The 15,990-nt window shown below is 41.7% G+C and overlaps 1 protein-coding gene across 2 annotated transcripts; it reads right to left on the bottom strand.

The window, feature by feature from the left end:
- Window positions 1–300: 300 nt before the first annotated feature.
- Window positions 301–15,571, bottom strand: abcg2d (ATP binding cassette subfamily G member 2 (JR blood group)). Of its 2 annotated transcripts, XM_072677083.1 has the most exons (16): window positions 15,360–15,571; window positions 12,389–12,448; window positions 12,111–12,225; window positions 11,503–11,655; window positions 10,651–10,808; window positions 10,019–10,170; window positions 9,686–9,787; window positions 8,902–9,152; window positions 6,276–6,358; window positions 4,603–4,692; window positions 4,223–4,347; window positions 3,919–4,073; window positions 3,364–3,453; window positions 1,879–1,965; window positions 1,725–1,741; window positions 301–481 (listed from the first exon to the last, which is right to left on the bottom strand). In XM_072677083.1, the coding sequence occupies exons 1-16, from the start codon at window positions 15,569–15,571 to the stop codon at window positions 334–336; spliced, it is 1,998 nt and encodes a 665-aa protein (XP_072533184.1). In that variant the 3' UTR covers window positions 301–333. The 2 variants fall into 2 exon arrangements, with proteins under 2 accessions (XP_072533184.1, XP_072533183.1); XM_072677082.1 differs by lacking the exon at window positions 1,725–1,741 and having other exon boundaries at window positions 1,883–1,965.
- Between the last annotated feature and the right edge of the window lie 419 nt (window positions 15,572–15,990).

The raw sequence follows: 15,990 nt of genomic DNA, 5'->3' as shown, positions 1-15,990 counted from the left end.
TTCATAAGAAGTCACTTCATTAATCTAACCGCAAGGATTTTAAGTCTCATAACTGTTTTCTATTTTATTAGAATTATATTCTCTATTACAGCATGGCATTTCTAAAAAAACTGACCTCGCATTTACACCTAGAACCTTGTTTTTATTATTAGAACTATAACTGGTGTGATCTCATTTTTATCGAGATTGCTTTTGCAAGTTGTGCAAATATTTTGAAGGTGTTCAGTTCATATTTTGGTCCTGCCTCTAACAGTGGTTCCACTCAGAGGGGATCAACCCCAAAAACATAACACACACACAACAGTCCGGGAAGATGCGCTGCCAGCTGAACACTCAAGAGAACTTGCGGATGAATCTGAGCTTGATGTAGGCGATGATGAGGAAAATGATGCTCATAATGATCAGGGCCAGGTGGTTCTGCCATAAACCCCAGGTGGAATAATCGATTCCTTGGGACTTCAGATGCTGTTCGCCTGTGCACCTGTGGTAGCAAGGAGTATTGGAAAAGGGTGAGTGATGTGACAACAATGATACTTCAAAGATACTTCAAAGATACTTCAATTGATAAAGTGTCTCGTTATTTTAAAGTGCAGCTCACAATTCAGTTTAATTAATTATTTTATTGGGGCTGGGTTGTGTGGTGTTCACCACACAGGTGTGCTAAACTACTGTTGGGACCCTTGAGTAAGACATTTAACCCTCTTTGCTCCAAGGATGCTCCAAGGGTGCTGTAGCACTCCTGACCCCAGATTTCTAAACTGGGATATGTGAAGAGATTGTTTCATTGGCTGACTCACAGATTGGCTATAGTCAGTCACTGTAAACCTACAATTCACCTACTGTATTTGGTAGGTGTTTCAGATAAAGTGTCCAGTGATTGTAGGTACGTCCACGTGTCTTTGGCACTCTTTATTACAGCAAGTTCCAACCCCATGAATCCAGTAGGGCCATGTTTATTTACATATTAGCATTCTCCATAACTGATTAGACCCAGGGAAAAGGCTTTTTCAGCTATAATAGTGCTCTGAGGGTGCTGTAGCACTTTGACTCCAGTGAAGAGGAGATTACTGCGTTGCACTGTACAAATGTATTTGTTTTTTTAAATGTAAAATTAAATATAATTAATATAAACAATTTTCTTGTAAGGAGTTTTTACTTTTTACTAAACTTAAAATGCACATGATTAAAACATGGTTAGAGAGAATTTTGGAGGAGCTTTAAACCTCAGAAATTTAGTTTGGTTTGCTCTCGGTTGGTACAGTGAGTGAGATCACCAAGGCCAGATCCATGGTGCCTCTCTCTGATGCCTTCAGAAAGAAGGTTGTAGATGCAGAGGAGTCTGGAAAGGGATTTTAAAATATCAACAATTAGAAATCAGCTGTTCCACTGTCCGCTGACTCATTTACAAGTGAAACAACGTCCAACATGGCCAGATCAGACTGTCCTAGCAAGTTCAGCCCGAGATCAGACCAGATCAGAAGCGTAAAGTAGTCTCCAACAATCCTACAATGTCATCTCAGGACCTACAGGTAGGTCTTGCCACAGTTAATGTGGAAGACCAGCATCTACCATCAGAAAGAGACCAAGCACAGTTGATTCTCATGAGAGGTGTGCAATGAGGAAACCCTTGCTGGCAAAATAGGGTGTCCTATTTATTTTTATTTTTTTTATAATCAGCAGATGGCGCAAGAAGGCATATTTTTATATGCATGTCTGCAAAAGACAAACTGGACTGACCTGTCTCTATTCCAACAGAAACACCAAACACCAAGCCACCAGAACACATGTAAACTGACTTGCCACTGTGTGTCTGTGTGTACAGTGCATGTATGTGTGTGTGTATGTGTGTGTGTGTGTGTGTGTGTGTGTGTGGTATACATACGTGATCCCCTGTGTGTCGTTGGCTAGTCTGGCTGAGAGGTTTTCACAGAAGTTCAATCCCACAAATTCATTAATCTCCAAAGCCTGTTCAAACACACCATTGACATCACTCTGCATGTCTTCATTGCAACAGTTTCCATTAGAACAGCCTCCTCCGCCTCCTCCCTCCGGCCACCTTGTCGGTTAGTCTCCCTCTGTGCCATAACTCTGTGTTTTACTGTGTCTTTGCCTGCTCTTGTGGTGATCCATGTGTCCTTGTGTTTTGTCCCGTCTCAGCTTTCCTGGTTCATGTTTATTGTTTAATCTTCTCAGGTTGGTTTTCCCAGTGTGTTTGTTCATCTGAATAAACTGCAGCGCTCACATACTGTCTACTGTATTAAACACAACCTTGGGTACAGTACAGTAAGAGACGAGCACTGACTACCTAACTCATCTCTTGTTTTGCACATTTGTGTTGTCCTCAATTATTTACATTTAGATTTACATCAAAGGCCTTTAGCAGATAATCTTCTCCAGAGCGACTTACAAAAGTGCTTCACTGTTTACTCAGAAAATACCCTTGGCTAGTTTATATCAACTAGGATCCAAAATATACCTCTAAGCTGAGATACTACTAAATACAGAAGTCAGTATGGAGACCACAATACTCGACACACACTACACTCTGCCTAAGTACTCTTGGAAGAGATGGGTCTTCAGTCTGCGTTTGAAGACAGTGAGCGACTCTACCGTTCGGACACCCAGGGTATGTTCGTTCCATCACTTTGGTGCCACGACAGAAAAAAGCCTGGACGCTTGTCTTCTGTGGATTCTCATACTTCTTAAAGTTTGGTGGGTCAAGCCGAGCCATAATTGTAGCTCGAAGGGCCCTTGGTACAGATTGGCTTTTAACCATTGCCATCAAGGACTCGACTAGACATGTTTGTCTGGCTGACTCAAAGATGGGCTATAGTCAATAACTGTAAACCTACAAAGCACACCCATAGTGTATAGTTAGTGTCCATTGACTGTAGGTGCAAAGTAAGTGAACCTAATAATCCTAATTACCTAATAAGTTTCATGTTTCTCTGTATCTAGCAGAGCTCTGCTTATTTACATATGTAAATATAATTCCACCCAGGGATATGTTTCATATTTGCATTCTCTGTAACTGAGCATAGCCTGGAATAAAGAGTTTTCAGACACAATGGAGCTGGAAAAGCCAAGAACAGGCTATTGGATGGCTTTTGGAGGACATACGTGCATTAGCAGGTATTAAAACATGCAAATTAGGTACATTGTGTGTCCCAATGTTTGTGGACACCCCTTCTAATGAATGCATTCAGCTACTTTAAGTTGCACCTACCACTGACATAGATGTGCAAATGAGTGCACACACACACAGCTTGTCTAGTTTGCTCCAAAATCTAGTAAAAGCCTTCAGAAAAGACAGTTAGCTGTCCCAATACTTTTGTCCATATAGTGTAAGCGAGTGATTCTTACCGTTAGTCCGTAGCGTGGGATGCTGAAGTACTTCAGCCAGTTAAGCCAGGCCATCACACTCTCCAGATTCACCAGCAGACCAGAGAAAATCTACAATCAGCAGTTTGGTACAGTTAGATAAACACTGCACAGCTGAACGACATAGCAACCACTCGGAATAGCATAGCAACTGCCTAGCAACTTCACAACAATCACATGGAATACCATAGTAACTGCATAACTACCACCTAGCAACCACATAGAAACCACCAGGGTTTTCAAAATTACTGCTTAAAACAATGGAACATGAAACAGAACAGCAACTGCCTAGCAACTATCTAGAATACCATGGCAACCACTTAGCAATGGTATAGCAACCACTTTTCTAGTGGTGGTTAATCATATTACATGTTGTGCCTCTTCTATAAAAGTGTGTGTGATAAAACGTGCATACACCAGTTTTGAGTGGTTTATTAATTTTCGTAATGTTCAACTTTTTTTAATAATTTAATTTATTAATAACAGAAACTCACCTTAGGCTACACTGACTCGCTTTGCCAAACATTTCTGACTTACCATCATAAAGACGAAGGCGATGGTCATGAAGATGTTTGCGACAGCCACCACAGACTGGTCAGCAGAGATGGCCATGGTCATAGCTGTGGCTGTGTACGCCACCAGGGTCACTGTAAACATGAAGATGAAGAACGCTGCAGCCGTGGGCTTAAATCCTACACACACACACACACACACACACACACACACACACACACACACACACACACACACATACACACACACATACATACACACAAAGTATGAATGTTACATGAAGAAATGTGGTAAAGCATATCAAAACAACATCAGCTCCATAACTCACCAATCATAAAATAGGAGACGCAGGTAAAGAGTATGGCAGGAATTGTGCGCAGGGTAATGATGTCAGACAGGATCTTTGTCAGGAAGTAGACAGAGACTCTGTAGTAGCCGCTGGTGTACTCATGTCTAAAAACAGAGAGTTTTATAAGTCAAAAGCATTGTCTCAGTTCCAAAAGTGAGGATACTTCAATGTACTTCAATATATTTAAATGTAATTCTCAAATTCTCAAAGCTCTCAAATACTGTCTGATAAAGGTGTTCATTATTTTAAGCAGGACATGTATACATTTCTACAGATGTTTTGAACAATGTAAGGTTTCCTGAATCCAGACCCTGGACCCTTGAATTGGAGCTGAAAACTGAGAGAGATTTTACACATACATGAAGAGTTTCCTCTCTGTAATGAAGAGCTCAGCAGCTGAGAGTGTACTGAAACACTGGTTAGTTGTGATGAAGAACAGAGCACCAAACCTGCCAGGAGAAGCACAAATTAGAAACACGTCATTACATACAAACACATGACAGGGTCATGTAAATACCCCACCATACAGATATACTGTGCCACATACTACACATACACAGGCATTTGCATTTACGGCATTTTAGCAGATGCTCTTATTCAGGGTGACTTAGTAATATGAGCTCTGCCTAAGAAAAGCCAAATAGTGGCAACAATATGAGGGTGAGTTTTTTTTCTTTATGTGAATCAAGGCTGTACTCTTAGTAATGACTTTTGATCACATTACACTATAATATTCTCTCTCCTTACAAACTTACTGAACGTTTGACTTGATACCATCAACATTTTTAAATACAGTGGTATACAGTATTACCATCATACTGTTAAACCCTAATAGATGAGCTCATTATTGCATATGTATTGCTACAAGAGTGAGCGACTGAAGTGTAGACAGGTCTCAGAGTTTACAGGGTTAAATGTCTTCATCGTAATGACGTGGATTTCTCTCAGTTCAGCTGACATATAATCTAAGGTTACTCTGAACAGTCTAATGCCATGAAATCCACTTGCTCAAAGCTGATCATGCACGTGACATAGGACTGGAGGGGAAGAGAATGTCTGAGATGCATGTTAAACGTATGCTTCAGTGCACTGGCTTCTGACCTATAATGGACTGTGTAACATAATGTGTGTGATGAGGTTAAGAGGCTTAGGTCGGCCTGACCACAAAGAACTGCCTACGTGTTATTTTGATTATAACACCAAACCAAGGAGTTCATGCTCATATTAGTGATGTTACTACTGCACACCATGATACACTGCATTTACATACAGAGCTGCTTTTAAGGCGGACATATGCTGACTTTAAGTGAAAAGGTAGCATTCAGCATTTCAGACATCTCTTTAGACATACACTGAGGGTAGAAGAGGTCATACTGAAGAGCTCAGTGATGTTAAAAGTGGCACTAGCATAGGAAGCCACCTTTTCACAAATTTGTTTGTCTAATTTCTGCCCTGCTAGATCTGCCCCGTCAACTGTAAGTTCTACGATTGTAAAATGGAAGCCGTTAGGAGCAGCAACAGCTAAGTCCTAAATTGGTAGACCATGCAAACTCACAGAGCAATGGCCGACGAGTGCTAAGGCACTTTCCTCTGTTGCGTCCTTCACTACAGAGTTCCAATGTAGCATGTTCCAATGGAGCCGCTCACAACCCTAAGATCACTATTTGAAATGCTGAGGGCCGGCTGGAGTGGTGTAAAGCACGTCGCCACTGGAGTCTGAAGCAGTGGAAATGTGTTCACCATAAGTTCAACATAAGTGCCTGACCTAACACAAGCTCTTTTGACTGAATGGACACAAATTCCCACAGACACACTCCAAAATCTTGTGAAAGCCTTCCCAAAGGAGTGGGGGCTGTTTTAGCCTTTAGCCTGTTTGAGATGCATTTCAGCATGTACATTTCTGTACTGCAGGTGTACCTGAACTAGGAAATTAACGGAATGGATTTGGGCAGCCATAAAAGTGCAGATGAGTGCCTGCCACTAGGTTTTTGAGAACATAAATGGAAACCAGGTATTTTTGGACCTAACTCACCTGTTCTGTATGCCACTCTGGTTGTCCTTCACTTTAAAGAAGATGGCACCAACAATGAGGGCCAGGAAGACAGTGACTGCCAACTGTAGGGTGGGTAAAGGGTCAACAAAAACTTAGAAACAATAGAAAATCACCAATGTTGTTGGCGTTGTGTAGCGGTCATTCTGTAACACTCTCAACTATAAAGATGGCTGGTGTAGAATCATTACCTCTGTAGATTCTTAAAATCTCCCAAAAAGTTCCTTAGACTCGCAGTTCCCATTTACAAAAAGGATTCTTTAATAAACCATCCACTAGAAGTGGTCTCGATTTGGCCCGCTGATTGTGGTGTGGTGTAGCAGTAGCATTATACAGGAGCTGTGGCTGATTTACCTATTGACTGAATTTGCAGCATTATTCTCTAAAATAATCAAATATTGTATTGATATTGTGATACACTACATGCCCAAATGTTTGTGGACACCCCTTCTAATGAATGCATTCAGCTACTTTAAGTTACACCCATTGCAAATGCACACCCACGGCTTGTCTAGTCCATAAAAAGCAGTATTGCCAATAGAACAGGACTCTCTGGAGCAGATCATCATGAACCCACTGACACCATGCCTAATGCCAGGCGTGGGCTAGAGGGGGTATGAAGCCCCCCAGCTGTGTTCTATGGAATGATGGAGGTGCTCCATCCAATTCTTTTGGGATGAGTTGGTAAGTTGGGGATGAGGTGGGGTGGTGATCATGCAACATGTTGAGCTCACCAAAGCTCTTGTTGCTGAATGCAATCAAAGTCATGCAAGCAAAGTCATGCAAGCAATGCTCCTCCAAAATCTGGCAAAAAGCCTTCCCTGGACAGTAGAGACAGTTACTCCAACAAAAGCAGAGTAAACCATTTTTAATTGTGAATGAGCAGGTGTCCCAATACTTTTGTCCCTATAGTGTATATTAAGTCATAAAACACTAATCTGGCACAATTCTGGAAAAAAATTCTGGATTTTTTGAAAGCATGGAAGCAAATCTGGAACTCTTGTTGGCTTTGTGGTAAGATCTAGCTCATCAAACATCAGATGATTATTTGCCATAATCATCCACCTCCATTTTACATCCAACTCCCAAACATCGGGACAAATAAAAAAACAGCAGTTTTGTCATGTTGTATGTAGCATTTTGCAATGTGAGAATGCTCCAGAGGTGCAGACAAAGTCCCAGACAAAGTTAGCAAGTGTGAGAATGAGGGCGAGAGACAGGGGTGAGTTGGGGGCAGTAATCTCCTGAGGACTTTATGGATGCTGACAGGTGTCTGCCTGGCATGAAATCCGTTCCCAGGGTGAAAGGCTAAGCAAACAGAGCCAAAAGGGATAAGGAGCCACTCTCCCATCATTTTCTCTCACCCCTCATGTGGAAGAGGCACCAACTGGGGCCAACCCGTCCGGTCAGGTGATGGCCTGGCCGGCACTGCCCAGCTCTCCCTGGCCCTATCCACCCCTTTTTCCACCAATATGATATCACTGCAGATACTGGCCAAAGGAGGCAAGAGTGGGGCGTCAACAGTCACCAAATCCGCTTAGCCTAGCTGGCCCTGGAGGGATTAACCTAAATTATCTGGGGCCAATTAGCTGTTAATAATTCTTAAAGTGAGGTTTCTCTGATGGCATTTGGTGGCTAATGAGCATGTAGGGTCTCTGTGAGGGAGACGAGAGAATGTGGATTGGAGGAGGCAGGGAGAGAGCCGGCTTAAGATGTGAGCGAAAGTCCTGTCATAAGGTCCTTGGCTGGTGGCACTATCCCACAGATACGTTTCCTTTTTTCCTGTTTTGCCACCATGTTTGGATCCAAACAGTGTAATCGCTGCTCTGCACAGAAGTGCCAGTACTAAGTAGTGTTTAAAAAGTGCGTATGAAGGCAAAAACATACTTCACTTTATATACTACAGTGTCAAAGTCCAAAGGTATCAATACACATTTAATTTAAACCAGCTTAATAATCCAGCCCAAGACCAGCTTTTGCTGGTCGCTGGTCCCTGATGACCAATAACTGGCCATCTAGGAGAAACCTTGAGGTTTACCAACTTAGCCGTTGAGCATTTCAGGTCTATCTGTATGACAAACTTGACCAAGCTGCTGGTCAAGCTAGACATAATGGCCCACCATTGTTGTCATGCTGGCCAACCGACTTGCTGGTCAGCAAGCTTAATCATACTGGTTAACTAGATTGGTCAGACCAGCTTAAGCATTAAAATTAAATGAAAACATACCCTATCCTGGTCAAGAGCAAAGGCAGTCAACCAGTCTAAGCAGGTTTACCAGCTTGAGCTGGCCAGTAAGTCTGAAGCAAATGTTCAGGCCAAAAACTTTAAAAAAAAAATGTAAATACTAAATATTAAAGGAAATTTTGCTGGCATTCATTGCCTGCCCAGCACTAATTGTTGGGTTAAGACAACATGGCTTTGTTGTACTTTGTGTCATCATGGCTTTGAACTTTCCAAACAGCATTTTTGTTTGGGTCCACACTAATGTGGGGAGTGGAAAGTCTGCTCTTTGTATTGGTAATGTTATTGAGTGAAAGTATGAGTATTCAGACAGTAACATACACCATATCGCTACAGTTTGCCACAATGTAAGTGTTGGCTGCTTACCTGTGCAACAGAAGTCTGAGGATTCAGCATCAGGTTCCGGAAAGTTCTTTTCAAAACCCACTTAAACTGGTGGCAGAAACCACTGTTGTAGGTGATGGTGCGAGACTTGGGCCGGACGCTGTACTCTTTGCCCTGGATGATGCTCTCCAGTTCGGCTTTGGTGTCTCGAGTGTAGCTGCTGTTCCTGTACTGCTCCACCAGACGCTCTTCAATACTCTGTCGTCTGCTTCCAGACTCTTCAAACTCTATAGCTGACAGTAGCAAAAGGTTACACTTAGTCCAGTTGTGAACACCCACAAAAGCTGCCCATCTTCTTACTCCTCCAACAGCAAGCAGACTTATTCTTGCAGGGATTTCTCTAAATGCTAGTGAAGCCCTGTGGTTAATCTGTCTAGTTCTACAGTGCGCTTGCTAACGTTTTTGTGGCAAAATATTAAAATAATTAAACATAAAAAGCGAACTTTTGACTGTTTCAGCCTAAACATCTTAAATTTTTTTTTGCAAACTGGGTGGTAACAGACAAAATACAGGCCAGGAAATCTGGCAACCACTCAAGAGGTCATGAGTTTTGATCCCAACCCATGGCTAATGGCAAGGTGCACTTGAGGCCGCTCTTACCATTCCCTGCATCAGTGCAATGTTCCTTTTAATAAACGTCAAGGGTGGGCAAGTCTAAGGTCCCCTGAGGGTGTTTCACAAAACAGGATTTCACAGGTTGGCTAACTCTGCTGTGCTTTGTGAAATACCTTTCTGATCGAGACATTAGCTAAATTTAAACAAATACCTTCTGCATTCTGTAGCTTGGCCATGGTCACAGCAATGGAGTCTCCATTAATGACATCCAAGAAGAAGTCTGCTGGGTTGTTATGAGCTTCACAGGCATAACCTGGTACACCACATCAAAATCAAACATCATAAACCTGGGAGAGTCATGGAAGTGTACTGTGTGCAAACCAACTACATAAACTTCCTAAAAAAGACATATTAACAAAAGTCTGATGGTCATATTATTTATCTATTTATCTATCTCAATTTAATTTTGCAAATTAAAATATCTAGTATGTGGTTACTTCGTATGTGTTTTGAGGTGTTTTGTGTGTGTTTGTGTGGCATGTACCAATATTGGCAAAGTACTCCAGTGCATTCTGGGCCGGTCCATGGTACACCTGTTTGCCACTGACCAGCAGTGTAAGGCTGTCGAAGAGCCGGTAGATGGAGTAACGTGGCTGGTGAATGGACATGATAATGGTACGTCCATTATTGGCCATTCTGAAACGGAGAGAACAGAAAAGAAAGTAATTAACATACAGTATGTAGACCACAGTGTCCAAACAATGATTCAACTATTCTCCCTCAAAAGTCATTTTATGAAAGGTCATTAATTTCTGCACATTTACAGAGAAAATAGAAACTATAAGTGTGTTTCTAGTGAAATTGTGCAAAATATGATAAAGAAAAAGATGAATAACAGAGAAAATAAGAACAGAATTAATCACTGCTTATGTCAGGCCACAACACAGCATCAGAAACCAGTCTGGACAGCCTTGATTTGTGAAACTAATTGTAAGATGACGTTCCACTATCACACACTCTTTCATTTTTCTCACTTTCTCAGCTAATAAATGAACCCCAGGAACATAGAGGCTGAGTAACGGTCAGTACAGTCCTGAAATGCATTTTCCCTCTTCTATCACACCTACTTGACCCTTGCTTATTAACTGATGAGTTGAACTAGGTGTGTTTGCTCACCGTTTAAGCAGATGCAGCACAGAGTTGGCAGTGCTGGCATCCAGGCCTGTGGTGGGCTCATCCAGGAACAGCACAGAGGGGTCAATGATCAGCTCCATGCCGATGTTGGTTCTCTTGCGCTCTCCTCCGGAGATGCCCCGAATCAGCTCCGTGCCCACCTGAACAACCACAAGAGTGATGTCAATATATGAGGATCTGAAATCTTTAGAAATATATAAACATATTTAATGGGGAATTTCAGCAGTTTGTTTTCACTTTTTTGCATAATTATGTAATTATGGTTAGATATGAAGTAGTCAATTTCAGAGAAACCCACCATATTACAAAAGTGAAGAGTTTATTGACCCTCAAAGCTTCATCACAGTGTGTTTGTACATATAATAGTTCTAAATACACTTCCTGAGGCATGGCATAGGGTTTTTGAGATGCTGGCAGATGTGGAGATAGCAGAGCACTGTGGGCCAAACTATAAATGACTGTAGACACAACAACAACACCCAAGCTCCTATCACCAACATTGTAAGGAAATCTGTAAGTTTTTTTTTTTAATTTACCAGTTCACACTGGCTAATGATTAGTTTTGCTGAAATTGTGAAAAACATGGTGAAATTGCCCTTGGTGTCAATGGTAGTACATGTTGCTTAAAGCAGCATGTTCTTGCTCCTGGGCTCCCCCAACAGTAAAGAAGAGGAATTCGCTCTTTCAGTCCACTGCTCAAGAAAGACACACCTACATGCTTTTCTGGACAAGCTGGGAGAAACAGAACTGTCACCGAAAGTGACAGAATTATGTGGGCTGAGGTGGTAGAGTAGTATTTACTTGTATTGCTAGAATTAGAGTAGTGTGGTTTACCCGTGCATCAGCCACTTTGCTGAGGCCCAGCTCAGTGATGAGGTGGTTAACTCTGGCCTCCTTTTCCTTCTGGCTCACAGAGGAGGAGAGACGCAGAGCAGCTGAGAAACGCAGATTCTCTCTTACTGTCAGAGTACCCATCACCACATCGTCCTGAACAGACACAGACAGACACACAAACATACACTACACTGTCAACTGTCACTTAATAATCTAGCACAGTTAGAGACTGAGCTGTAGTCTGAGCCTGTCAGTAACACTGATTTGTAAAAACCTCAGCAACAGCGCAGGGCTTAGCTCGGCTCGTATCAGTGTGAAACACACTACCATGCCACTGCTGTGCAAGAATGATCCACCACCCAGATAATATCTGACTGAGGTCCTGTGGTCAGAAGCTGACAGTGATAAATGGGGTAAAGGTAAATGTTCAACAGGTGAGCTACAACAGTTGAGATATTATTATACATATTATTACAGTAATATAACCCCATACAGTTCAACTACAAGGTAGAGGAGCTCATGAAGAGGCCAATGACTGATAGTACAATGTAAGCAGTTCTAATGAAGATCATTAATAAACACATATAAGGTGTTGTGCATCTTTGTACCTGTACAACGTAGCCAGAGAGACATTTGAAATTAGGTGGCTGGGGGGCGCCATCTATCAAGACTTCACCAGACAGACCCGAGGGATCTTTCCTGGCTGCAAGCACATCCAGAAACCTGAGGATTGGCACAAGTGTAAAATACAACACACTGTTAAAGGATATTTTCTAAAAATGGCAAAAGGGGAATCATTTTAAATAGCTCAAAGGCGGCGGCCTTCACTAAAGAATCATAAATAGTGACTCTGGGACACATTTATATTCAACTAAGACGTACTCACGAAGATTTGCCACTTCCTGTAGGGCCTAGAATAGCATTCAGCCCAGGTCTCATGATTCCGCTGGAAACAGATGAGAACAAACACATCAGCTTTATTCAGCTCTGAGTCGCAGTTCTGCATTAACAACACCTCAAATGTGGTCCACCAGCTTTGGTTGATTTATGATGGTGGTGAATTTGGATTTTCTTCAGACTGAGGAAAAACAGAATCCTATCTGCCGGCAGGGCACATAAGGTTAAATAAAGCTTCCAAAATTGTGTGAACTTAGAGATGAACTTTAGATGTTCTAAATTTCTTCTAATGAAAAAAAGTAGACCGTTAAAAATTAAGTTGGTAAAAATTTGCATTTTAGTGAATAAAATGTCAATAAATTGTACATTTTAGTACAAAGGTTTTAAATTTGGTTCATCAGTAACAAAAATGTATATAGATGTATATGCCTATGTGTATTTGCTGAGTGCTGAGTTGATTTTGTGAACTCACATCTATTCAATGTCTATAGGTTAAGAGTAATGTCAAGATCTCTATCTATCTCTAAAATATGTACACTGTGTATTAATGTGTATATATTCTGTAAACAACAAGGTGAGATTATAAGATAGTAAGATAGTAAAATAGAATTATTCAGACTATTTCTAGCCTTTTTGGGCTGCTCTATTGTGTCTGAATGTATGTGGAGTGAACCAGACCAGATTGCTCAAATGTTCTGCTCAGCCATACGCAGACAAAATAGCCTTTCACTAGAGTTCTGCTTTTACCTCCACACTTTATAGTGTAAACTTGTTGTCCAATGGTGGCACATGGCGGGAGCAGCCATGGCTTCTCACCTACTTGTTTTGGGTGTGTAATGGCAGCGCGTTACTGTGTATACTATCCTATGAGTCAGGATGCTTAGTCACGCATAGCTTCCAAAGCAAAGGAAAGCTAATGAGAGGTAGTGTTTCCACTTAATTTGCACATTAGAGTCACTACTGTTTAGCCTTTTTCACATTTATAACACACCTCATTCAACTCAGCTGCAGTGATCAGACCATTACTGCACCTAATATGGTCTCCTGCGCATCAGTAGGGCCCACATTTACCAAACGTCTCAAAAGTGAGAATGAGTGGGACAGGAATCAGCTTATGCAAAACTCTGCACGGACTGATGAGACCTGACACTAGATCAGTGTTCTTAACTCGGCGCTTCATAAATATGGGCCAATGTTTTACGCTGCACATTTCTGAGAACACCAGAAAATAAACCCTGTTAAGACAAGCAAAATGAACCGGCTGCAAAACCAGACATTGTGACTTTTAATGACTGAAAATTCAATGTGATAATTCCCATTTAAAAGCTTTACAAATAAGAATTTCTAAGCAGATCAACTGATAATGATCTCCTTACATAACAGATATAGACCCTTATGTAACAGAAATTTGATCAGACATCAGTTTTCAAGCAGGTGTAATTAAACATCTAATTAGCACTCTACGTCATTCCTACATTCCCGCCTGAATCTGCAGTGCTAATAAGAAAGATGAACTGTGACATGTAACTGCAGTTAATTGTATCCTGGCAGCCTATGCTGAACAGTACCAGACAGATTATATGCAAGAGCCCATGCTTAATATCAAATAATTAACACTCTTCAGGAAAGGCCCAGAAAAGTGTGTGAAATAGCACAATCACTCCTGAGAAATGTCGGATGCATTAAAAAGCATTTCTGTTCAGAATAAAACAGTTTAGTCTTGGGCCAATTCATCTCACTAGTTCAGTCTCCCCCTATCACACAATGCTAGCAGCTCTGGAAGGATGAAGGCTCGCACGTGCTTCCTCTGAGACATGTGAAGAGCCACCACCACCTTTTTCAACTGTTAAAGACGCAACCTCAGTGAACAGCTGTATGCGCTGTAGTGGAGCACCAACTGCTGGGTCAGCGACCAGACAGCTAAGTAATGGGGGAGAGGGAAGGCCATCCACCCAGAGAGAACAAAGCCAATTATGCTTACGGATGGCTGTGGCATCGCCGAGGTCAAACTGGTGCTTTCCAGATGATGGTGCCAAAGCTTAAATGATCAAGTGATCATGAATGAACGAATGAATGAGTGAAAGCTACACTTCTATAGTACCTTTCTAACACCCAAGGGTGCTTTACAATCAATGCTCTCCACACAATCCTTTACGCTCAGCACTCAACCAACACACACCAGTAAGAAGCAGCCAACATTGCGCAATTGCGCATAGCGTACTGTCAACCAGACCAACAACCGTATCATCCACCTGGAGGACTGCATCAAGGAGGCAGAGCTGGAAATAGCCACTTCTTAGTTCCTCTGCTGGCGGCCGGACGCTAGAGTTGTCTTATAACTGGAGGCAGACACATTTGGTGCTATTCTGCTAAATTATTTTGCTCAAATGGACTTGCTCGGTAGCGTCCTCTGGTATCCGACAAACTCGGAAGACATTGTGGTACAATGAAGACAAGTGGTAATTCTCCTCTCTGGTAAGGTTCTCCCAGGACAGAGTGCCAATCCATATCTGGGCACACAGACACACTCTCATTCATACACACCAGGGGAATTGTAGAGTAATCGGTTCACCCGATTCCCATGTTTTTAGACTGTGGGAAAGAACTGATGTCCCCATAGGAAACTCCTGCAGACATGGGGAGAACATGGAAACCCAGACAAGGACTTGAATCCAAGACCCCAGCGTTTAAAGACAAACCTGCTATCACCAAGCCACCAAACCACCAAGCATCAAATTGACTCGGTTGTCCACCTGACCCCAAAAGTAGCCAATCGCACAAGACATGATTGGTGTCTGAAGTTCAACAGAGATCAAAAGAGAATTACAATTAGGTCAGTAAATGTGTTGTTTTGCTGGAAAATAGTTCTGACTTCTGTAAGATATGATCATCAAACCATTAAAATACATTGGATTAACTAAGCAAGCTGGAGATCTGGACTTAATGGCGGTCAGACTCACTTGAGGTCCTGTAGGATGTCTTTAGTGAGAACCTTCCTCTTGCACAGTGACCCACTCCTCATCTTCACGCTGTACTGGATGTTGTGAAAGCTGACAGTGGCTCCATGCTGCTGTCTCATGGTCTCTGTGGTGACAATCTTTGGCCCAACCGTTCCGTTTTGGCCCACCTCCTCAATCATTTGGATGTTGATGTGATTCACACGGCCCTCCATATTATAAGGCTCTGAACCTGCATGGATGAACACTGATGGGTAATAACAAAAACAATAACCATTCAAAAGTTTGGATAAATCAACAAACACCAGAAGGTATTTAATTTTTTTTTTCCGATAGCATAAGTTCAAAACGTTCAGCATCAGGTTCTTGAACCTTAGCTGATGAATAATATACTGTAATTCAGTTTAGTATCCACCTACTCCTAATGAAATCATGTACAGCTCTGTTCATCGTTCTGTACTAAAATTGATCCTAATTATTTACATTTTTTTGTATAAATGATTAGAAATATATAAAGCTGTAAACTAGCAGCACCAGAAACAGTGATTCAGAACTTTTCAACAGTGCTGTAAGTATATAAATCCATAAACACAGAGCACAGAGAGAGACACTACTCCCTAATGAAGGCAAATTT

The sequence above is a fragment of the Salminus brasiliensis genome, chromosome 4, assembly GCF_030463535.1.
Source record: "Salminus brasiliensis chromosome 4, fSalBra1.hap2, whole genome shotgun sequence".
NCBI lineage: Eukaryota > Metazoa > Chordata > Actinopteri > Characiformes > Bryconidae > Salminus > Salminus brasiliensis.
Note: the sequence above shows the minus strand (reverse complement) of the source record. Positions and strands in the feature narration are given on the sequence as shown.

Excerpts from the sequence above, each read along its gene's own strand:
- abcg2d (XM_072677083.1), bottom strand. The coding sequence starts at position 15,571 with ATGGAGGGCCGTGTGAATCACATCAACATCCAAATGATTGAGGAGGTG. Across the intron at positions 9,788-10,018 it reads GGAGTACTTTGCCAATATTG|GTTATGCCTGTGAAGCTCAT; the intron begins GTACATGCCACA and ends GTGGTGTACCAG. Across the intron at positions 1,966-3,363 it reads TCCCACGCTACGGACTAACG|GCTTTGGAGATTAATGAATT; the intron begins GTAAGAATCACT and ends GTGTTTGAACAG.